The sequence below is a fragment of the Leucopleurus acutus genome, assembly GCF_964270905.1.
Source record: "Leucopleurus acutus genome assembly, chromosome: X".
Lineage (NCBI taxonomy): Eukaryota > Metazoa > Chordata > Mammalia > Artiodactyla > Delphinidae > Leucopleurus > Leucopleurus acutus.
Window position 1 is genome coordinate 129,935,266 of NC_139148.1, and position 22,966 is coordinate 129,958,231.

General features: G+C 58.7%; 1 protein-coding gene across 5 annotated transcripts in view; it reads left to right on the top strand.

The window, feature by feature from the left end:
• The first annotated feature begins 318 nt into the window (after positions 1 to 318).
• The window catches only part of ZNF185 (zinc finger protein 185 with LIM domain), a 58,185-nt gene continuing 35,537 nt past the window's right edge, over positions 319 to 22,966 (top strand). Inside the window, exons 1-11 of one of the 5 annotated variants that reach the window (XM_082864862.1) lie at positions 319 to 421; positions 12,330 to 12,408; positions 12,595 to 12,718; positions 12,955 to 13,020; positions 15,173 to 15,211; positions 15,315 to 15,392; positions 15,925 to 15,990; positions 16,771 to 16,857; positions 17,580 to 17,663; positions 17,887 to 17,928; positions 19,275 to 19,358. In XM_082864862.1, the coding sequence (XP_082720988.1) occupies positions 12,375 to 12,408; positions 12,595 to 12,718; positions 12,955 to 13,020; positions 15,173 to 15,211; positions 15,315 to 15,392; positions 15,925 to 15,990; positions 16,771 to 16,857; positions 17,580 to 17,663; positions 17,887 to 17,928; positions 19,275 to 19,358 (704 nt within the window). In that variant the 5' untranslated portion in view covers positions 319 to 421; positions 12,330 to 12,374. Of the gene's footprint in view, positions 422 to 1,571; positions 1,655 to 12,329; positions 12,409 to 12,594; positions 12,719 to 12,954; positions 13,021 to 15,172; positions 15,212 to 15,314; positions 15,393 to 15,924; positions 15,991 to 16,770; positions 16,858 to 17,579; positions 17,664 to 17,886; positions 17,929 to 19,274; positions 19,359 to 22,966 lie in introns of those variants that run through there. The other 4 variants (XM_082864864.1, XM_082864863.1, XM_082864865.1 and 1 more) reach the window with 4 other exon arrangements.

The window sequence follows — 22,966 nt, forward strand, 5'->3', positions numbered from 1 at the left end:
GGAAGTTTTCCACCGCGGCAGAGCCTTCCGGAGCTCGCTTTGGGCTCGGTGCGGGGAACCCGGGCCTTGATTTCTCCAGCAGCCCCGCGGGGCGGGGCCGGGAAGGGGCGGGCGGGCCGAGGACACTGGCGGGAGAATGCGCGGAATGTGCCAGGCGCATCTACCTACCCCGGGAGAGGGCAGAGGAAGGGGGCCGGCCGAGGGGAGGGGCGAGGGGCGAGGCTCGGGCGCAGGAGAAAACCTGTTTGTTCTCCTGCGGGCGGAGTCCAGTCCGCTCCTCCTCGCCGCCCTGCGCGCTCCACGCCGCGCCTCGCACCCCGCGTCCGCTGCCCGGCCCGGCCGGCGCTGCTCACCTGAGGGAGCCCGCGCCCCGCGCCCGCCCGACCCTCCGCCCGCCCCGCGAGCTGGGCACCTGTGCCAGGTAGGACTGTCGAGTCGCCGTTGGCGCGGCCGGCGGAGTCAGCGCGGGGAACCCGGCCAGTGTTGAGCCGGGTGACAGGGACAACTCAGGACCTCAGTTTCCCCATCCATAACCTTCACCCTCTCTAAGCATCCCTCCCGGGCTTCCGCCGGCTGAGGCAGGGTACTTAGTTTTCTGGTTTTCACTTTGAGCAAAGAGACTAAGGAGAGAGGCACCTAAGGCTGGCCTGGTCCCGGCGTCCTCACTCTTTCTGGAAGAGAGGATTTGATTGTTAGTTAATTGCCTGGAGCCAGGGTGCTATCTCACATCAGCTAGTTCTCCCTGTGTCCATTTTATAGATGAGAAAACTGAGACCCAGAGTCCAGCTCACCCTGGAGCCCAGAGCAGGAGGCTCACCGGTTGCTTGTGATGAGCATGTGCTGGGCACAGGGCAGTCCCTGAAGGGCCACTGGGAAGGTAGCTTCTCAGACAGAAGGCGCCGAATCAAGCGCCGCTGGGTGTTATCGACGGGATCTGCAGTGAGCAGGCTCTGTGGCTGGATTGTTTCATGGGGGCAGGGGAGCCAAGAGCCTTGTCCTCTTTGGAAAGGCAGAGTGATACCTCTGCCTTGGAAAGAGACTGAAAGCTCAGCTGCTCTGTCCACTCTGCTGCTTCTGAGCCGGGGGCACCCAGGCAGCAGCTCCACGGTCCAAGGGGGTAAGACACTAGGTCGCTTCCCACCGGGGGCTGCTGGGGTCTCAGATGAGGTCGGTGGTGGTTGTGCCTGGGGTTTGGGACATCTGAGGCGCGATAGGAATTGTGTTCGCACTGAGCCATTTGCACTTAGTCTTGACATCGTGGAAGGCCGCATCTCAGGACCACTCAGCGAACCCTGAGAGAGAGCCCCTCACAACCCACCTAGCGGTGGTTCAGGCCTCTGGCACCTGGACCCAGTCGTGCCTGGGCCTCATGGCCTTTTGGACTTCTGATCGTGGTACCTGGCTGGGGACAGGGGGCAGGGCCCCATGGGCCAATAGGCCTGGACAGTGGGGAGGGGCTCCGGGTTCCCACTCCCTCCTCACCAGGTCACTTAGAGCTGTGGTGGAAGGCGGCAGGGGGCGGGGGAGGAGTGTCCTACCTTCCCAGGGCCTCCACTACCTCATCCATAAAACCAGGGGCAGCTCAGAGGCCCTGCTCAGCACTTAGAAGCAAGTGGCCGGGAGGTGGATGCACAGACCAGGAGCCAGCTTGCAGGTAGGCCTCGGTACTTGGCCTGTTCACCTCATCACGCCTGGGCCACCCCAGGATGAGAAGGAGAAGATCCACCTCACCTGCCCTACCCCCACTTTCCATCAATTCCCAGCCGCAGCCCGTGTGCCTTCCTGGCCTGGCCTTGAGAAGCCGGGGCCGGGCTGGGGGCTCTGTGCTCAAGTGTGGGGATCTGATGAGAGGCACCCAGCACAGGGCCAGGCACACAGTAGGCGCTCTGGATCTGTTCATCTCCACCCTCTGGACACGCACAAGTCAGCGACAGAGGAGGCATAAGCACGAGGGGCTGTGGGAGTCTGGGGTAGGGGAGGATCACCCGGAGCTAGGCAGCGGGGCGCTGGAGAGAAAGCAGGGGCAAGCCTTGCCCCGAGGAGGCAGGCCGCTCAGTAAAGAAACCGTCCAACCTCCTTTCCTCGTCAACTCGAGTCCAGATTCCAGACGGAGTGCAGTGACCCCAGGAGCAGCCAGTGCTTCACCTCAGCCTCCTTCAGCCTGCCTTGCGTTTCTGCTTAGCGCCCCTGTGGCCTTCTAAGACCAAGCAGGACAGAGACTCTGGGCCCCAGCAGCGGGCCTGGGACCTGGCTACATAGACATTGGCACCCGGTCCCCAAACTGCCCTCAGCTGCATGCCCAAAAACGTTTCAGATCTGGCCCAGTGCACTCTGGGAGCCTGCCGTCTCCCATCCCCACTCAGCCTCCACGGCTGACTGATCCCTTTGGTCTGGATCTTGCTTCAAGCCACAGCTCATAAGGTGCCAGCTCATGCGTAACACCAGCTTGCTTTCTGCTTGCTGAAAGCCAGGCCCCCTGGCATTGGACAGGACCGTGAGCAGCAACCCATATAGCGCCCCGGGTCTTCGGGCCCCTAAGGTTGGGGTCCATCAGGGATTCTGCGTCCATTCCTGCTGCGCCCACAGAGAGCTGGCCGATGCCAGGACAAGAGCAGCCATGCAGGGACCCATGCGCCTGGAAATGACACTCAGGAGAGGCTGGCATCTTTGCTGCTGAGGGTTGTGAAGTGGCGACGGGAGATGGCTGGTCGTAGGGTGTGTGATGGGACACAGAGGCGCCTTTACAGCCTAGCGGTAAGAACGCGGCTCGGAGGTCAGACTGCGTTAAGACACCAGCTCGGCCACTGTCTAGTTGTGCAAACCTGAGTGCGTCACGAAAGCTTTGGTGGCCCCAGGTTGTCATCCGTATGCTGTCAGAGCTGTCCTCCTGCAGGAGCCGTGGTCGCATATTGTGTCTACCCACAGTTCAGTGATTTGCTACAGAACACTTAATTCTTGGGTCATTTCTGGATGCCTACTAACATCTGATTTGCTTTCTTTGACAATTTTCAATGTTTTTCTTTTTAACTTTTATCTTGGATTAATCAAAAGCTCACAGAAAAGTGGTAAAAATGGTACCAAGAACTCCCTTATCTGCATCCCCCAGTGTGAACATTTCTGATCGTTTTCTTCAGGAAAGGGGAAGTTGACGTGGGAGTACTTGTGTGACTGTCACCTTCCAGTGGTCATGGCAGGGTCAGGAGGTGGGCAGGGCTGGTGTCAGTTCATTTTTCCAAAGGGAAACTGAGGCATAGGGAGGAACTCAATACTCATTTGAGGATTAGGAACAGAGCCAGGCTACCTTATCTCACAGGTACGCATGTCCGTATTTGGCGCTGGGGCCCAGGGCGGACTGAGGGCTGAGGAGGACAGGGGTAGGGAAGCAGGAGGGGCAGGGCTGCATGGAGAAGGGACTGGAAAATGAAAGGACGAGAGGCCCTGTGGGTGTCATTCTCAAAGTCTAATGGGGGTTGGGAGAACAGGAATTTGCAACTTAAGCCCACGTCCCCGGTGACCTGGATGCCAGAGGGACCCAGAGGCCACTTTCAGAAACACTGCCTAGGCTTTTCCTGTGGGGAGGGTGCTCACTTCCCATTTCAAGAGGGAGCCGGGCACTGGGGCTGCTGGTGGTGGCAGCCGAGGTGGCTGTGGGGCTGTGTGGCACACCCTGGGTCCAAGAGGAGGCCTGGCCTCCAGGGCCACCGGTGCGCAGGCCCCACGCTGCTGCTGGTCGTCTCTGGCAGCCCCTGGCCCTGGCCACGTCTGTGGGCACACCTCGGGTGCTCGGTCCAGCAGCCTTGATCTGGTCCCCGTGATCACTGGCTCAGCTCGCCACTTTCTGATGACTAGGTCAGTTTCCCACGGAGCTTGATGGTGCAGAGAGCAGGCCCGAGGATTCCCAGCAGCAGAGCGGGTATCCCTGGTGTAAATGCTTACCTCAGGCAGCGCCCGCTTTCAGACTGAAAGAAGCAAAACAAAACAAAACAAAAAACCAGGACTTGCCTTATCGCTTCTGCCCAGTGAGCTCCTACTCATTCTTTCATTCCTTCAGACGGCCCGAGCCAAGGGCACCTTCCCGGGAAACGCGGTGCCGCTCTAGGCTCCTGTCTGCCTGTCTGCCCAGCACCTAGCCTGGCTTCCACTTTCTCTAAAGGCTTATGGAATAAATGAATATGTGGCCTTGGGCAAACACTTTCTCCTCCCCGGGTCTCCATATTCTCACCCAGAAGTGCGGAGAGCGATAAGAGGTCGGGGTGGAGCTCAGGGAACTCTGGGTCTGGGCTGGACAGGAAGGTGAGGGAGGAGGGGACTGGGAAGGGAGAGGGCAGTGCCACTCGTGATCACCTGTGACTAGGACAGAAGGCATCAGCCTTGGCCAGTGTCAGTCAGGGGAAAATGGAAGGGACTTCCCTGTCACCAGGCCTGCTCTGGCAAAGGCTGAATGGGTGGCAGTAGAGAGGGTGCAGGGGTATTCCTGGGGTGGGAAGAGTTGTGTGGGGTGGAAGTGGGCTCCAATGACCCCTGGGTCCCTTTCAACCCCCTTGACTGTCTGTGTGCAGATGTGGACAGCATCTCTGCCCCACTGGGATGAGCGTAAGACCACCTTGGGTGGTCTTAAGAGACAACTGGGGTGTGTGGTGGGAGGGACAGAGCTGGCCCAGGCCCCACAAGATGGCTCCTGGGCTTTGTCTGGGCCCCTTCTCCTGGCACAGCAGGGGAGGTCGCGGCCCTGGGAATAGCTCATGTATGTGGCTCCGGCAAAGGGTCCTGTGTGGGGTGAGGCCCATGCATGGGCCCTGCTGTCCCCAGCATGTTGGCCCCGCCCAGCCCCCTGGCCTCCACAGAGACATCTCAGAGGGTCCTGCCGGAAACCCTTGCTGGCCCTCGTATCTGGCCGGCTGAGCGCTAGCAAATGGGCACAGGAGTGGCGTGTGGCTGGGTGGCTGTGGCTCCTTTTGTCCTCTTGGGGCTCCAGCTCCCCACCGCCCGGAGGGAGCTGACCAGCCTCAGATGTCTGCCTCCCAGGGCCCCTCTGGCGCTGACGCCGAGAAGTCTAGATTCTGGGGTGTTGGGGGTGGGATGAGGGGAGGTGAAATTCCAGACTTTCATGCAGAAGTCATTTACCTGTAAAGCACATTTACAAATACTCCCCCCCCGGTCAATGCATTTTTTTTCCATATTACATTTTCCCTCTCTGGAACCCAAGTCTCCTCCAGCTCTTTTTTCCATGTGGTACGCCTCCTTCCTGCCACCCCTTGGCTTCCGGGCAGGAGGCCTGGGACTGGAGCATCACGGGCCAGCAAGATGCTCCACTCTGTCGCTCGCACAGGCCAGAGAGGCCAGCCAGGGCTCCCGGGAGCTGTGTGCTGTGCAGCCAGCTGAGGGGCTTGGACATAACCCAGCTGCTCAGCCATGGATCTGGAAGGCCTCTGAAGGGCCCCTTCCCCCTGGAGCGCTGCTGAGAATCTCCGGATCCCAGGAACCCCTGGAGGAAAGCAGCCCGTCTGCTGGCTGTCCTCTTGCCGGCTGCTGAGACGGAACCAGGATGTCCTCATTCATGAGACGTGCTCTCAGGAGACTCCTCATAAAATGGGACGTTTGATCGTTCCAGCCCTTTTGGCCTGGGGAATCAGGTCAGCTGACCCAGTGCCGGCTTAAGTCAGCCTGGGTCCAAACTTTGACACCCAACCAAGTGTGTGCCTTGAGAAAGGACTGGACGAGGACACCCAAACAGGGGTCCCCAGCCCCCTCATATGTCCTGCCTGGGGCCTCAGCGTCGCTCATCTGGGTCCAGGCCTTCCTTAGCCCAGCGCAACCTGGGCCCTCCCTACGGCGCTAGACCTTTGACCTCCGGGGATGTTGCAGAGGAAGGACAGGAGGCTGTGGCCCTGGTGATGAGCCGCACTGAAGCCTGTGCCTTATCCCCACGGCCAGGGGCAGGGCTCAGGGAGCGCTGTGAAGCTGGGGCTTCATCTTCAGCCGGACGGGGTAAGTGACATGTCCGGTGACCTTTTCTGACAGAACAGGACTGGGACTCCGTGTCTCTTGCTCTTTCCTTTGCACCTGAGTTGGAAGAAACAGCATGTGTGCCCCTCCTGTGAAGGGACAGATGATGGGCCTGGCCGGCTCATCTCTGAGCAGGCAGTGTCCCCACTGCCTCGTCAGCTTTTGTTTCTGCTGCCCCCTTCAGGCTCAAGGGGCTGCCAGGCCAACTGTAGAGGGAAGCTCTCTGAGGACGGACAGGGTGGGTGAAGGCACCTGCTGCCCGTTGGGTAGAGGCAGGGCTCTCCAGCAGGTGGGCTTTGACTACCTTGGTGTCACCCGTCCCCTGGTGATGCAGACTGCCCCAATTCTGGGACACCTCATTACCCTGAAGGACCTTGAGAGGGGCCTCTCACGGGCACTTACACACTAGGGGGACCCTTATGTTGAAGCTTCAAGGCATTTGCTTGAAACACACCCAAAGAGGGCCCAGGTGTCTCTTCTGGGAGGTAGCCACCATCCGCGGGGCAAGTCTTCCGGTGGGTAGAGCTGTTGGACAGGTGAGGAGGGGCACGGCCTGGGAGGTCATGCACAGGTGTCCTCCCTCCCTCCCTCCCACCCCCTTCTCGCTGCTGGTGGCAGCCCCCAGGTTGAATTGGGCCAGGAGGGAGGCGTGGAGGGAGTCTGGCCAGGCTGTTTGTCGTAGAGGGCCAGAGGGGACAGGTGTGACAGCTGAGGTCCCCCTGGCAGGTTTTGTTTCTTCATGGCTTAGTCATGACACCCCATCCGGAGCCAAGGCCCCGTGGAAGGAAGGAGTCTCCTTCCTCCCAGGCCAGCTGTCTTCTCTGAGACCCCCCGACAGCACCCAGCTGAAGGCATCAGAACTGGCTGGGTCCGCCCGTCTCAGGAACAAGCTGCTGGGAAACAAGGGACTTTTCGCCACTTCACCTCTTCCCTCCCGCCCCAGATAGGAGCGCTGTGTCTCTGCTGAAGTGATGGGGGAGGCCATATTCGGGGCCCTGCGGCTATTAGCAGTCCCTGCCCCCGAGCCGCATAAAAATGCTCGCAGACAGAGCTTTACTGAAATACGGCCTAAAGTTGGCCCAGCAACCAGCCCCCGGGGGGCCCAAAGCCTCAATGACATCTTCCAGATGTCCTCGTCACATCTGTATTTGGTCACTGGGCTTGGCTGCGTGGGTCACACTGTGACCACACCTAACGAGTCTGCCCGGAGCTGAGCCGTGGGCTCTGGTGCCAAGAGACAGAATCGCGTCTGATCCCTGCCAGCCAGAGATGGGGTCCCGCAGAAGGTCGATACATGTGCGGAAACACAGCCAGGCTTCCTGTCAGCTCCCTGGGTGCAGAGCGTCACAGCTCACCTCTGGGGAAGAAGCCCTGCCCCTCGCTCTTCTGCCAGTGGCGCACCCACGCCTGCCTGTTCGCAGTGGCCAGCGCCCAGCATAACACCTGCAGACAAGCCCCAACAGCCGCGCCCTCTGGCTGCAGCTCCTGTGTGTGAAACGGTGTCCTGTGCTCCTGGAAAGCACGGCTAAAGGTGTTTTGTTCCTCTTCCGTCGCAGTTTACCTAGGAGGTCCCTGCCTGGCATCCAGCGCTGCCCCCCACTCATCTCACCGCCATCCAGGGTGGGGCAAGAGCGGTCACTCAGCCGCCATCTCCTTTCACACAAGGATCCTGGGCAGGGACCGGGGGGCGGGGCTGCCTGCGTTCTCAGGCCCGTCCTTGGTGTCCTTCCTGTTGTCCAGAAGAAGCCAGCCCGTCCCAGCTGTGCCGGGGGGAGCCGGGAAAGGTGTGGGGAGAGCAGCCCCAGGGGAACTTGAGGGCGCCTCTGGGAGATGCCTCCTGGGCTGAAGCTCGGGGCCATTTGTCAAGTTGGTAGCTGCGAGGGGAGACGCACAGAGGCCTGCTTGGGAAAGTGGATGTGCACAACATGGGGTGTCAGGCAGGCCGGCGATTCTAGAAAACTTTCTCTGAGTTAGTGGCTGCCCTGACTAGACCGGTGCTCACACAGGCCATCTGGGAGGTTAGGACACCCACCAGCATCCAGACACCAAGCCATGGCATGGGGCAGAACTGGCACCAAATTCCAGCGGTGGCACGTGCTCTGGCTTGGAGGCGTCCTGCCAAGAGGAGACCCGGCGAGTAGGTTCACGGGCCTGGCGGCTCAGCACCACTTCACAGATGAGGCTCAGAGAGTGGGACAACATTGCAGCCGTGTGAGGCCCCTTAGGGACGAGGAACAGAGCCGTGAGCCTGGTGGGCAGGGCTTGCTGTCAGGCTGGGGGGCCCTTCCTGATGGCAGGCCTCGTGCGCCAGGAAGGCCTAGGACGGTTTGGGAGAAGCCCAAGTGCCCAGACGAAGAAGAAGACTGGAAGGACTGGGCAGCTGGGAGGACTCCTGCCCCACTTTATTATTTTTTTTTTTGCGGTACGCGGGCCTCTCACCACTGTGGCCTCTCCCGTTGCGGAGCACAGGCTCCGGACGCGCAGGCTCAGCGGCCATGGCTCACGGGCCCAGCCGCTCCGCGGCACGTGGGATCTTCCCGGACCGGGGCACGAACCCGCGTCCCCTGCATCGGCAGGCGGACTCTCAACCACTGCGCCACCAGGGAAGCCCTCCTGCCCCACTTTTGAAGGCAGCTGGAGATGGAACATTCCAGTGATGTAGCGGCCATCTTGCCTCTTTCTCCACCTTCTGCGTGGGGTGAGTGGGGAGGTGCAGAACAGTTTCTCTCTTCCCATGTCTTCTTGAATTTTGCATCCTGCGTCTCAGGTGCAAGCCCTGGGCATAAGAGACCTTGGCACGTTGGACGTGGAGAGGGTAGAGTCCGGGGCTGCAGGGCGAGGGCTGCCCAGCTCAGAGAGGATGCTGGAGTCAGGAGCTCGGAGTTGGTAGTGAGGCTGAGAGTCCAGGCAGGCACCGTGTGCATGGCTGGCCTGAGTCCAAGAGTCTCCTCCCTGCCGCAGGTGTGAGCCAGCTGCTGGGGCCATGTGCCTTGCTTTGCAGGAATCATACTGGTGGTGAGCTGCCTGGACCCCAGGATTTTGCTCCAAGGAGCACTCCGTGATGTCGTGTGTGGGGTCAGCAGGGCTACTGTGCAGCCACAGCTGGGGCCCAGATTCTAGCTGGGCCCACCACCCTCTGAAAGTGTTGGAAGTGTGGCCTGGGGCCAGTTGCCCAACCTCCCCGATCCCAGTTTGCTCGCAGTGAAGCAGGACGATGGTATACTTACTGCTGGCGGGTTGCCCTGATGCCTGGACTAGATGCTGGGACCCCACATCCCAAGGCCCCATGGACGGGCAGGACCAAGGCTCCAGTCAGCCAGGCTGGAGGGGGTGGTGTGGGTCCTCAATGCCTGGTCAGTTCTCCCCAGGTGAGGGAGGGAGGGAGCAGAGAGCCTCTGCACGTGCAAAGCGCCTTCATTCTCTGCTGCTGTGTCTGCTCCCAAGGGTGCTTCTGCAAACTATTTTTGTATATGTCCTTTCAGTTGTTTCTTTTCCTGGGCATTTTTATGTAACTGTATTTTTAAGGAAATGGAAGCATCCCATAGTGGGATTGCCGGGTCGTATGGTAGTTCTATCTGTAGAATATCGCATATATCAATATCATTTGTGATGGGCACATATCATCTGCTTGAACAGTAGATCATAATATGTTTAAATACAACTATTGGGAATTTAGACTATTGCCAAATTTTCACCATCATATTCTACACTGGAATGACACCCTCTTGTATACTGTGTTGTACTTATGCACTTGAATCCTTAGGAGAGGTTACTGTGAGGGGAACTGTTGGATCAATGGGCTTGCCCTCTCCAAAGCTTTTGACACACGCGGAGACCTGTCCTCCAAAAAGATGCCCTGACTGACCTGCCCGCCAGCGGTGTTTGAGAGCCGCCCAGAAAATGCCCTCCTGAGTGGTCCACCCCCCATCCTCCAAAGCTGCTCGTGTCTGCAGTGAGGGTTTTCTGGTTGCCCGCGGATTGGGCGGCTACTTTGCCCTGCTTTCTGAGAAGGGTCAGAGGAGGGGAGTGGATGGTGGGTCTGAGAGGAGACCTGGCTCAAAGGAGCGGTGGCGCTATCGGATGTTAGGAGCACGGCCCCTGCCAGCCTCCAGCCCAGCGGCATAAGCAAAGGCGCGGGGACTGACTTTGCAGGACCACGTTCCAGGGATGCTGAGGCATGTGGTCCGCTTGGAGCGCACTGTTGACATTGAGGTGTGAGAAGTGGCTGGGTCAGAGGACTGGGGAGTTTGCCCCCAGTCTTGGAGACAGTGGGGGACCAGCAGGAGGGATCAGGGGCCGATGAGTGCTGCCAGAAGGAGGCACAGATGGAAACCAGTGGACCAGGGAGGAAGGCAGAAGTCACTGCAGCCTGAACCAGCGCTGTTGTGGGAGGGAAGGCAGGCAGTGAGGTGGAGGGAGAAGCCAGCTGTCCAGCCGGGACATAGGTTCAAATGTCATGTGTGCGTCCATCTGGCTGGGACTCATCACCTTAAAGTCTCCTTGTCCTGAAGCGCTGCGTTCTTCTTCAGTCCCATGAGGAGACTCTACTTCCTGACTCAGATTTCTTGTTCCATGAAAAAAGACACTTGACTTCTGAGATGAGGCGTCGGTCCTGGTCTTTGTCTGGTGAGGTGGGACAGGAAGCTGTAAAGCCAGCCCTTGCTGTGGGCTCTCGGGTGCGTCCCTGCCCCTTTGGCTTGGGAGTCCCCAGTGGCCCCTCTGCCTCTGTCATTCTGCATGTTCATGCATCTGCCCTGATTTTGGAAGTAAGTGGCTTATTTGCTTCTGATCTGACAGAAAATTTCTAGGCAATGTGGCCAACAGGCTTGTTGAGGGGAAACTGATGAGCTAAGGTCCAGAGGAGGTGAGGGACTCCCCCAAGGCCACGCGATCAGTCAGCAGCCCCAGGAGACGGAGGGGCCGAGATCTCAGGCGGCCCAGTGGGGCCGTTCCAGGGGCCGCTGGGATGGGGCAGCTGGGCAGTGTGGTCCGACGGTCACCTATGGAGTGAGCTCTGCTCAACAGAACTCTGACGTGGCAGCCTTGGTGCAGGGCTAGGCACGCGGGGCTCCCGTTCGCAGTGATGAGGTGCCGTTCCTGGCACTCAGAGGGCTCGGGCCTGCTGGGCTGCTCGTTCGGTGCAGTTTGTGGGAAATCCAGCTCTTGCTGACGGGGCAAATTTGGTTTCCTCTTGGCCCTCTGCCCTGCCCGTTTTAGTATGCCCGTGACCTCCGTGAAAACATTCCCGGGACTCTGCCAGCTGGCAGCATGGCCCGGCTGCTCAGGGCCTGGCCCTGGAGGGGCCCAGAGGGTGGCAGGCCCCTAAGAGGGAGGTCGCTGTGCCTTAGGACTGTGTGGGCAGAGCCAGGGCCCCTGCTTCCTGTCACGCCCACTCGCTTGAGGCCCAAGGGTCACTGCCTTGACTAAACCCGTGCTGGGCCAGTCCCATTCTGGAGAGCCGACTTCCTCACCCCAGCGCCTCCTGGAGCTGGAAGGTGTCGGGGACCATGACGGCCCCCCCTTCACGGGCCACAGAAGGGCAGCGCCTGGCTCAAGGGCAGAGAGGAGACAATGGGGGAGGGCAGGGCGAAAAGACAGAGAAAGGAAGAGAAAGCAGAGCACAGGACGTTCCCTTCTTCCCCAACATGACCTCGTGCCCGAGGGTCACTAGGAGTGGGCAGTGGGGCCCCAGGCTTTCCCCACCGGAGATGGACCCAACCCCCGAACCACACGGGGCTGACACCTCCAGGCTGTGCTTGTGCTGATTAAGGACCCGCGAGGGTCTCTCCCAACAAGGATAGGTTGAGAGTCACGGCGATCTTTGCTGTCCTGGGGAGTGTTGGGCAGTTGCAAGAACATTGGTGCCTTCTGTCCTCACAGCAGTCCTGAAGGGTAGACACTGGGTCAGGCTGGAGAGGTTAGATGACCCGTTCAAGGTCTGTCAGATGACGACTAAGGAGTGAGAGAGACGGTCCCCCAAAGCGACCGTCCCCCAGCCTGTACCCTTCCTTCCCCCATCCCTCCTCCTGGGTCCACCAGTGTCGGCCACTGCTTCCACCCCTCCCCTACACTCGCTGGGCGGGAGTCTGGCCATCAGAGGTCTCTAAGAGAGTTGGTGGTCTGCCTGTCTCAGCCATCTCTCCAACAGAGAGCCCCTGGCAGGCCATGCCATGCTTCCCAGTGTGCAGCCCAGCGGCGGCCTCTGCCCAGACTCCACCCAAAGGACAGTCTGCATGGTCTCAATTTGCCAAGGACCGTACGGTGACCCACGAGCCATTATAAATGCATGAAGTGACAAGCCATGTGCTTGCCTTTGCCCCCAGGAGCCCTGTTGAATCCACCGAGAAGGGACGTTCAGAGCAAACACCATGAGTATCTCAGCTCTCGGAGGAGGCAGCAAAGGTGAGGCCTGGGTGCCCTCTTGTCCTGGGCTTGGTACGTGGCTGCCTCCTTCCAGGCCTGCCCTGCAAGGCCACAGCACTGCCTGGGCAGCCGAGTGACAGCAACGTATTGGGAGGGCTGGAAAGGAGGCCTCGGGTCCTGGGGCTGGGCTCCACTTCTGATGCTGCCTGGCCTTGCCGCCACCAGGGAAACCTCTGCCACCAGGCGAGGAGGAACGCAATAATGTCCTCAAGCAGATGAAGGTTCGGACCACGCTGAAGGGGGACAAGAGCTGGATCACCAAGCAGGATGAATTGGAGAGCCACACCCTGTAAGTCCAGGAGGCCAGGAGGGCCGGCAGCGACAGGCTGGGCGTGGGGTGGCACTCCATGGGCCACACTCTAAGTCACAGGGTGAGAAAGGCGCGGCTGCCCGGGCGTGCGTGGACACACATGCCTCTGCAGTGTGGACGCAGGCCAGGGAAGGAGAAGGTGAGACGGGAACGGTGGGCCAAGTTCCTGGGGTACATGTAGTGGCCGCCCTCTTTTGTGTCCCCTCTTTTCTCAGCGAGCTGCCCTCGGGCCGGAGTCGTGCCATATCTTTTTCTTCAGCTGGGGAGGTCCCGAAGGCCAGGTAAGAAGTGGTGCCCAGGTGGCCGGTGGGTGGGCCCTGCGCTGCAGCCTTTGGCGGACGCTGAGTCATTTGAACTCCACAGGAAGGATGGCTTTTCCACTCTGCTCCTTCTTGGGAAAAGGAGTGCAGGAGTCACTGGGTCCAGGTCCATGGCTTCAGCTGTCAACTGGGATCAAAACTGTCACTGAGCATAATAATAAAGTCTTAGCTCCAAAATGCGAAGTTGTGCCAGAGCATATGGGCTTATAAAAGCAAATGCGTATTCTGCATTCTGCATAATACACATTATCAGGCACAGGGCCTCTCACCGCTGTGGCCTCTCCCGTTGCGGAGCACAGGCTCCGGACGCGCAGGCTCAGCGGCCATGGCTCACGGGCCCAGCCGCTCCGCGGCATGTGGGATCTTCCCGGATCGGGGCACGAACCCGTGTCCCCTGCATCGGCAGGCGGACTCTCAACCACTGCGCCACCAGGGAAGCCCAGGCACATTTTTAAAAAGGCAATACCCACAGGTCTGGACAACTTCAGTCTTATGCAAATTCTGCAAGCTCTAAGACGTGCTTACTTGTCACTTTTTTGTTGTATCAGCACAGCGTCCCAAGTGCCAGGGGAGACTCACACACTTGCCCCAACTGTCTCCCAAGTTCAAGATGACATATCTTGACAGCTGGCCGAGGGGAACCAGCTCTTCTCTCTATTTCAAGGACTTTTGCATAATGGCATCCAGGGAGGCTCTGAAGGGTGGGCACATCCTGCCCATATGGGGAGGAACTACTTCTGAGAAGTGCTTGATCCTTGCTTCAAAGAGCCAGCAGTTAGCAGTTGAGTGCAGGGCCAGTGCCTTCCTGGGGTGGTGGTACAGGCAGTGGCAGCAGCTGGAAGGCAGGGGTCCAAGTTCACTGCTAGCCACAGGGGCTCCCTCCGGCAACTATGCGCTTGCCCGTAATCTCTCAATGACTCAGCACCTGTTACCTGCCAGGTCCTGTGTTGGGCACAGAGTACGCAACCTTCTCCTCAGGGAACTGACATCCTAGCCAGGAACACGGGCACATCCTGAGTAGAGAGATGAGCGTGAAAGAGAGAATTGCGGACTGTGATAGCGGCAGTTGGCCAGAGCCTGGGCACAGTTCAAAGATAATCCATTCGTTGGAGAGTATGTTTACTTCGGGGGTGCAGTTCTCAGCCTGGGCTTTGGTTTGGGAGTATATTTGGAAAACACGTGGGATGAGTGACCTTTCTTTCTCGGGTTCCACTCCAAGTGTTCCTGTAACTTGGTCACCTCCAGGAGGCCGTGCCCTGTTAAGGACAGGGTCCATGGGGATGGAGAACACTGGGGCTCTGCACTGCCCTCCCAGCTGCTCCAGCCCCAAGCTCCCCTATTCCTGGACAGAAGAGCCATCTGCCGAGTCTTTGTCTCCTGCCTCTGATCCCAGAACTCACAGCCCTGCTTCCCCAGCACTACCAGCTCTTGCCTGCCCACACCCCTCACCCGAGTCCTCTGAGCCCCCGCCCAGGCAGAAGGTGCCCAGCACATGGAGGCTAATGTTTTCCAGGCACTGACCAAGCCCTGGCCGTGCCTTCCGGTCCCAAACTTCCATCAAGACTTGTGACGTGGGCATCGCACGGGCTGGGGGAGGGAGCCTCAAGCAGAGCGGGAAGGAAAGGGCGGCTGGCTCCTGCCTGGGCTCTGCCCCTTGGGCCCTCATGAGTCTTCCTGGAGGGGGCTGGGCAGAGTAGGGGGTCAGATCAGGTTAGGGGCTCTGCCTGACATCGCCTCAGCCCCAGACCTCTGAGCACAGAGCCTCCAGCCTGAGCTGGGTCAGCTCTGAGAGGGGAGGGGAGGAGGGCTGTCAGAACAGGGAGAAACCGGACTTTGGAGGGGACACCTCTGTATAAATGCCCTTCCTGGGCACGTGCTGTGAGCCAGGGCCCAGAAGAATCGGCCTGGGGTACCTTTCTTGGGGGCCATGAGGGAGACAGGCAGAGCAGGACAGGTAGCCCAGCTAGGGGTGCAGGCGTGGCTGGATTTCTTGGGAAGCAGCTGGCCACTGTCGCTCCCCTCATTCTGCCTGCACTGGGACACCCAGCAGCCAACCCACTTTGCCGTCACTGGGCAGCCTGGCTTCACACCATCCCTTCTTCTCCCTTGGCAGGCCCCCGAGCGCGAGGGCTCCCACCGGCTATATCATCCGGTAGGTGACCACAGGACCCTGCCCACCTCCCCATGCCCGCCCGCACTGCCCCCAGCTTCTCCAGGGGCGCTCACGGTGCTGCTTCTCCCGGGCTCTCTTTCAGGGGAGTGTTCACCAAGCCTGTAGACAGCTCGTCTCAGCCCCAGCCGCACTTACCCAAGGCCAAAGGAGCTCCAAAACGGTGTGTTCACAGGGTGCTGGCCAGTTGGCCCGTGAGAGGTGTGAGGGCCCAGGCCACGCTCAGGCCAGAGAGAGTCCTCTGCCTGTCACTGAGGGGGCGGGGTGGTGGGTGGCAGGTGTCTTCCTGTGTAAGGCAAGGCCCTGGACCACTACCAGTGCCCTTGTCCTTGGGCCAGTCCTGACTGGCCCTGGTCACTGAGACAGAGGCACCGGGAGGAGGCTGGGTGGGAGCCCTGACTCGCTGATGACTGCACTGAGCTGTGTGCTTTAGGCCACCTTCTTCCCGACGGGCTGAGCTGGCACCAGGCTGAACCTGGGCTTCATCAGAAAAGCAGGACTAAGGTGGCTGAGTCTGTCTGTGGCAAGAGGGCTGCCCTGCACAGCTGTTCTGGGTATCTGGCAGGGCTGAGAGCAGAGAGGAAAGGGCGCCAGCACCCCCTGTCCACCTGCCACATGCCCGCTGGGCCACGTAGGCAAATCTGGAAGCAAGAGGGCCCTGCGGGTGGACTCACAGAAATTCCTTGCCTCTGCAGCGCTGCCGGGCCTCCCCGCCCCTCCTCCTCTGGCTACAGGATGACCACAGAGGATTACAAGAAGCTGTGAGTATGCAATCACAGACTCAACTTGGTTCCCTCCTCCAAGGACGAGCCCGAACCCTGGGCGCGCTGAGGGCAGCTGGCTGCTTGCTTCTGGGCACAGCCAGGTCTGAGCACAGCCCAGGAGTGCAAGTCCTGTCGGCCTGACATCCCTGCCAGCTGCCACTGTGGCCTGGAACCCACCAGAGGTTGACAAGCTCCAGAAAACTGGACAGTGTGCACATTGTACTTCTGATCTGAAGCAAAGCAGGGGCTGTAGGAAGCTTGTAGAAGGAGCTAGTGGGTCTGGAGAAAGTGTGATGGGTCATGGCCCTAGCTGTTTCCTGGGCTGGGCCGAACTGGGCTGGCACCTGGTGAGCCCAAGCATGCTGCTGGCCCTGGCAGCCAGTCACCTATGGGCACTTGGTGCCTAACTCTGGCCTGCTTCTTGGGTATAAATCTTTGGGATTCCCTCTGGAGCTCCCCTTGTGGCCCCTGTCCAAGCCCCTCTCCTGTGTGCCCAGGGCCCACATTCCCAGGGCCCCACGTCTTTATATTGTTTGTCCCTTGTCACCATCATCCAGTGACACAGAGCAGCCAGGGAATCTTTCTGGAGAACGGATGGGGCTTGACCTGGGTCCTGGGGTACAGTAAGGGTTGGAACAGGGACAGATAGCAAGTGTAGCTTTCGAAGAGAAAGACGCGGCGCGAGCAGAGTCCAGGGCAACCAGGCCTGTGACAGGGAGCAGGGGCAGACGCAGGGGGAGGAGGGGCCATAACTGCCAGCTTCTTCACCCCCCCCAGGGCACCCTACAACGTCAGGCGCAGCTCAGCGTCAGGGGCTGCTGAAGACGAGGAGGTGCCCTTCTCTTCTGACGAGCAGAAACGGAGGTAACGGTGCCTGCTGGGTGTCCCGTGGACCGGGCGGGGCTCAGGTCTCTGAAGCCTGGTGCACCACATGCGGAGCATCGGTGCTGGTCTGTTGGCTGGAGGGTCGCTGCCAGCACAGGTGGCACTCCTGGAACCCCAGAACTACCCACTCAGTGCTGGGCCAGCCCAGGGGGCCCTCTTATGAACCTTCTAAGAGGGCAGAACCTAGGTAATGAGGAATTTCTATAGTTTGTTAAAAAGGTTCCTGAGCAAATTGGACCAAAATAGGCAGTGCGTGGTGCCCTGGTAGAAGCCTCCTGTATGTGCCTGGGGGCAGGGCCAGGCTCCAGAGGTGCCCACGCCCCTTGTCCCAAAGTGAGGGTTGGATGTTTGGGCAGCAGCTCGGCTCCGAGCTCAGCCTGCCCTCACTCCCGACATCTGCTGGCCCCTCCGTGACTTAGGAAACACACCAAAGCCCCCCACGCTGAAGGCCCAGCAGACAGGCAGTCCTAAGGGCAGAGTCAACAGTAGCAGGGGTCCCCAGGCCTCGGAGGTACCGGGGAAGAGCCGAGAGCTCCAGAGCCAGGCTGCCGGGCATCGACTGCCCACTCTGCCGCCCTCTAGGTGTGGGGTCTCGGGCAGCTCCCTAAAGCTCCCCCTGCCTCCCGAGTAGCTGCCTGGCTAGGCTGGCAGAGCAAGCCCCTCCTCATGCCATCAGATGCCCCCTCCCTGTGCCACCCCAGGTCAGAGGCTGCCAGCAGTGTGGTGAGGAAGACAGCTCCCCGGGAGCATTCCTACGTCCTGTCGGCGGCCAAGAAGAGTGCCAGGTGAGCTGTGGCCACTTCCCTTCCCTTCAGGGCTCTGGTCTTCCTCTGGCTGGTGACAGGCGGGTTGAGAGGGCCCTCCTAACCAGACTTTCTGGGACTCTCAGATCTACTTTCTGGAAACCTGAGAGGTCTGGCTGCCGCCATCAGGGTAGGCAAGGTGCTGGGAGTGATGTCACCTGGCTGTGGGTTCTGCCCAACTTGTCACCTCTCTGCCTTCTTCCAGCAGCCTCGCCCAGGAGACACAGGCCCCGTTCATCGCAAAGAGGTAAGTGTCGGCAAAGGGAAGGTCTTCCATTGGCAGGGGTGGAGTGTGGGGAGAGCAGGCGCAGGGTGGGATGCGGTCACTGTCCCTGAGTAGAGGGAGCTGTGAGGGGCTGGTGGCTTCTGTTTGGAAGCCAGGGAAGCACGTGGGTGGCTGTGGTGGCACATAAGACCCTGGCAACCAACGCTGCGTAGGCAGGAGCTGAGAGAACCCGGCCCCCGACCCAAGATGGAGCTTTAGGTGTTTCCAAGGCCTCTGGGGTTCTGCAGCAAAAGTAGCTACTGGGCTACAGAAAAGTTGTCCCTTTGCCCTGTTGCCCACCCTACCAGGGGTGGGCCGGACAGTGCCTGGGTAGGACGGATCATTGGGCTGGAGTCCAGAGGCTTGTCGTTGGGAGCTCCTGCCTGACCAGGCCCTTGGAAGTGACCATGACACTGGAGATGGACCCTAAAGGGTGAACAGGGCTCAATGGGCCATGATCGGGATATCAAGACACTCCAGCTGAATGAGGGAGGGATGGTATCATCAGTTGACAGGACATCTTCTGGGAAAGGGGAGTATTTGGGGAGGAGAGGGAAGAAACTTCTGGCCAGTTGAAATTTAGGGGTATTCTACTGGGTAGAGAGGGAAGATATCCATGACGAGCTGAGGACTGAAAAACAAGGAGGACTCGGCATACCAGGTGTTCCAGGCAGAGGGTGGTGGCAGCATGACGGGAGTGACAGATAATGCTGCCCTCCTCCTGGCTGCATGAGGTTCCTGGGACTGCGATATCAGAGTACCACAAACCGGCACTTTGCAGGAACTGGCACAAGGTCCAGGAACAGATTGTCTCCCAGTTCTGGAGGCTACAAGTCCGAGATCAATGTGTGGGCAGGCTTGGTTCCTTCTGGGAGCTGTGAGGGAGAAGCCATCTCAGGCCTCTCTCTCGGCATCTGCTGTTGCCGGCAGTCCTTGACTTGTAGACACATCACTCCTATCTCTGCCCCCATCATCACATGACCTTCTTTTCTCTGTGTGTCTGTGTCCAAATTTCCCTCTTATAAGGACAACAGTCATGGATTTAGGGCTCACCCTACCCCAGTGTGACCTCATTGTAACTTGATGACAAATTGATTGCAAAGACTCTATTTCCAAATAAGATCACATTCCCAGGTTCCAGAAAGACATGAATTCTGGTGGGATGCTATTCAACCCAGTGTTCTGCCCTTATCCCAAGCTGGAGTTGCTAAGCCATAAACACCACTGAAAGAAAGCATGTCCTTCAGGGTCTGCAAGCTCCGGGGCAGCTTCGCAGGCCAAGAGTGCCCTGAGGATAGCGGTGCATCTGTTTCTCTTCTTGCCCAAAGGATTGAGGTGGTGGATGAGGACGGGCCTTCCAAGAAAAGCCAGGACCCACCTGCTCTGGCGCGATCCCCTCCCGGCTCGAGCAGGTAATCAATTGCTCATCTCCGCCCAGGGCTGGTGACTGCCAGGTCATCTCCCTACAGGACCTCAGGGTCAGTGTCCCTGTATACCCAGTGACAGGATGGGGCCCAGAAACCAGTAAGGGCCTCTCTGGCTGGATGTCCTGGGGTTGAAAGGCGCAAAACAGCCTGGTCTCCTGGGAGACAGTGCTTCAGTCCTGTCTGTTAGGTGCTTATCTGTGTCAACTTAACCCTTCCACCACTGAGTCCAGTGGCATCCCGAGGAAAAGTACCAGCTGTGGGATGTGAGGGGGTCTGTGGCCAGGGCACTAGCCCTGTTATTCTCAGGTGGGTGCCAAGAACTGGCTCTGGCCTCTGAGGCCATCAGGTGGGAGGGTCTGGCAGCGGGGTGACAGGGCAGGGACAGGCTGAGCGTGGGTAATCTCACTCCACGTGGGGCTCTGATTTGCCCTGATTTCTGAGCCCCAGAGTCTCCGGGCAGATAATGGCTCTCTCTTGTCTGCAGGCCAAAGGCAATCAATACCTCCTTGTACTTTGAGCTGAATCATGCTAAGTCCTGCCGACAGTGCCACTGCCTCTGGGGCTGTTACAGGTCTTGGAATTGCCACTGCATGTCCCACACGCCCCTCCCCGACTCAAGCCCCACAACCATTTGTATGTGACCTCGGTCCTCGGGGCCGCCTCTTCTGTGCCGGGAGGGAGACAGGACACCCTAAGAACTTTTGAACAAGTAGGAAAATTTGAGAGCTCTTCGCGAGGTAGCATTGATGGGACATGGTGATTGATGGAATATGGGGGCTTAGTTTGCCAGAGCTGCTGTAACAAAGTACCACAAACTGGGTGACTCAAGTAACCCAGTTATTGTCTCCCAGTTATGGAGGCTGCAAGTCCAAGGTCAAGGTGTTGTCAGGGTTTCTCCTTAAGACCTCTCTCCTTGGCGTGTAGACGCCTGTCTTCTCCCTGCGTCTCTTACAAGGTCTTCCTCTGTGTGTCTGTGTTCTGACCTCCTCTTCTTATGAGGATATTAGTCGTATTAGATTAGGGGCCACCCTACTCAAGTATGACGTCATCTTTATTATATCTGCAACGACCTTATTCCAAATAAGCTCACGTTCTGAGGCACTGGGGATTAGGACTTAAATATATAAATTTTGGAGGGGACACAATTCAGCAAAAACAATGCACATCTCTGAATTCTCCTTAATTTCTCTTTTGAATAAAAGAAAGCGATTAATGTTGGTTTCAGATGCCTTCTGAAAGAACACAGGAGGAGGAAGTAGGTTGTGCTATATTCTGATTTGAGAGGCATTTTAACATTTATTCCAGAATATTCCTTTGGATGTTCACTACCCGTCACCTGCTGTCATAGCAAGATGGCTGTCTGTCCTGCTCAGGCTGCCATAACGAAGTCCCCCAAACTGGTGGCTCAGACAGTGGAATTGTATTGTCTCACAGTTCTGGAGGCTGGTTTATGGCAAAGTAGGAAAGGAGAGTTTCACAGCCTGGTCCCCAGGCCCCTCCGCAAGCGTGTCCCTGCCCCATCCCCCTTGGCTTGGGTCTGAAGGTCAGCTTCTCAGCCACCTAGGAGGGGCTCCCCTGTCTAGGCACCAAACCCTTCAGGGACTTCAGAGGGGAGCAGAAGGAGTGCCGCACAAGGATGCCCTGTCTTCCTCCGGACCCCTGACCTGCCTGGGTGCCTCAAAGGCTTCTCAGCACCAAGTGTACAAATCTGAGCTCCTGTCTCCACCATCAGCCCCTCCCCTCCCCCCTCCACCGCTCACCTGTGGCAATGGCCCTCCCTCCAGGCACCATGGGGCTGGTTTCTTGGGTTCAGCTCATTTCCCCACCTTCCAAACTGAGCTCACTCAGATACCTTCTGTCAGCGAAACTGGCCTGTGTGAGAGCCCCAGGCCCGGCTGCTGCCCCATCACAGCGCCGCTCAGGCTTTCTTGGCTCTCTGCCCCACCTGATCAAGGTGGGGCCTGGAGGCTGGGCCCCAACATGCTGCCTGGCAGAGGGGCTGGGGAGCAGTGAGTAAGAGCACAGCTTCTGGCACAAGGCAAAACCCTGGCATTGCCCTGTACTGGCTGTGTGACCTTGAGTAAGTCACTTTACCTCTCTGTGCCCCAGTGTCCTCATGTGTGAAATAGGGAGCAGTGATACGTACCTCCAGAGGCCGTCCCAAATCCCATATGAGATAGTACACATAAAGCCCTTTGCACATTGCCTGAGTGCTGGTGTGGTTGGGCGCTTCCTGATTTGCTGGGCCCTTCAACAAATGGAGAGACCAACATCGGCACCTGCTGGTCTCAGAGGGAAATGCCGCTGTGGGTGCCTGAGAAGGAGCTACTGCCTCTGTATGAATTTGCTGGGGCTTCCGTGACAAGGTACCAGAAACCGGGTGGATTAAGCAACAGAAAGTTGTCCTTCCGCAGCTCTAGAGGCCAGAAGTTAAATGAAGGAAGGTGTCAGCAGGGCTGTGTGCTCCTCCGAAGGCTCTGGGGTAGAATCTGTTCCAGGCCTTTCTCTCAGCTTCTGGTAGTGCAGTCAACCCTTGGCGCCTCTTAGCTTGTAGATGCATCCCTCCACCCTCTGCTTCTGTCATCACGTGGCTGTCTTCCCTCTGTGTGTCTGTGTTCAAATGTCCCCTTTCTGTAAGGACGCCAGTCATATTGGATTAGGATGCATCCTATTGCAGTACAACCTTATCTTAACTAATTACCTCCGCAGAGACCCTATTTCCAAATAGGGTCACGTTCACGCAGATACCTGGGTTAGGACTTCAGCATACCTTTTAGCGGGGACACAACCTGTAACAGGACCCCTGGAAGAGGTACCATTTGAGCTGGGCCTTTGAGAAGAAATCGCTCAGGAGCAGGGTGCTGAGGGACAGGCGCCAGCTGGGGTCCCCATTTCCCCTCTGACATAGCTAGAAACGCCAGGGAGAAGGTTTGCTTTACTTGCCTGTGACGTCCCCAAGTGGGACGTGTCCTTGTTCCCTGGCACCATGTGCTTTAGATGGGACAGAGTAGCGACAGCAGCCCGGGGCTTTACGCTGTCTTCGTGGCTATCATGGAGACAGGCGCAGATCAGAGCTACCTGCGTGCACCAGGCCCTCGCTGGTCTTTCATGTGCAGAGAGGCCCTGTCTCTGGCAGCCCTTCCATTTCCTCTGGTCATCTGCAGTGTCCAGGAGGGGCAGAGATGAGCATCCCACCGACCTGGCCTCCACGAGCTCCTAGTCTAGGTTGGAGCCAGATGCCACGGTCAACTCCAGGGGGACTACTCGGACGACTCAAGTCCCTGTCTCCACCCTGTACCCCCCACCCTTCCTCCTCTTGGGACCCCGGAGTGTCCTTTCTAACGTGCCAGGCTGATCATCTCAAGACCCACCCCGAATCCCCACTTCAAGCCCATCTTGTGGCTTCCCTTCGCCGCACTCGATCTGGTCTCTGCTTTTAAGTCCCCCGCCAGCCTCCACCTCCTACCCTTATATGCCCACAGTTGGCCTGGGCTGGCCTACTCCTCCGTGGAGCTTTTCGGGTGCACAGCCCATGCCACTCAGCCCTCATCTTGCCCCCTGCTGGGCTGGGGCTTCACCAAGGCAGACCTGGG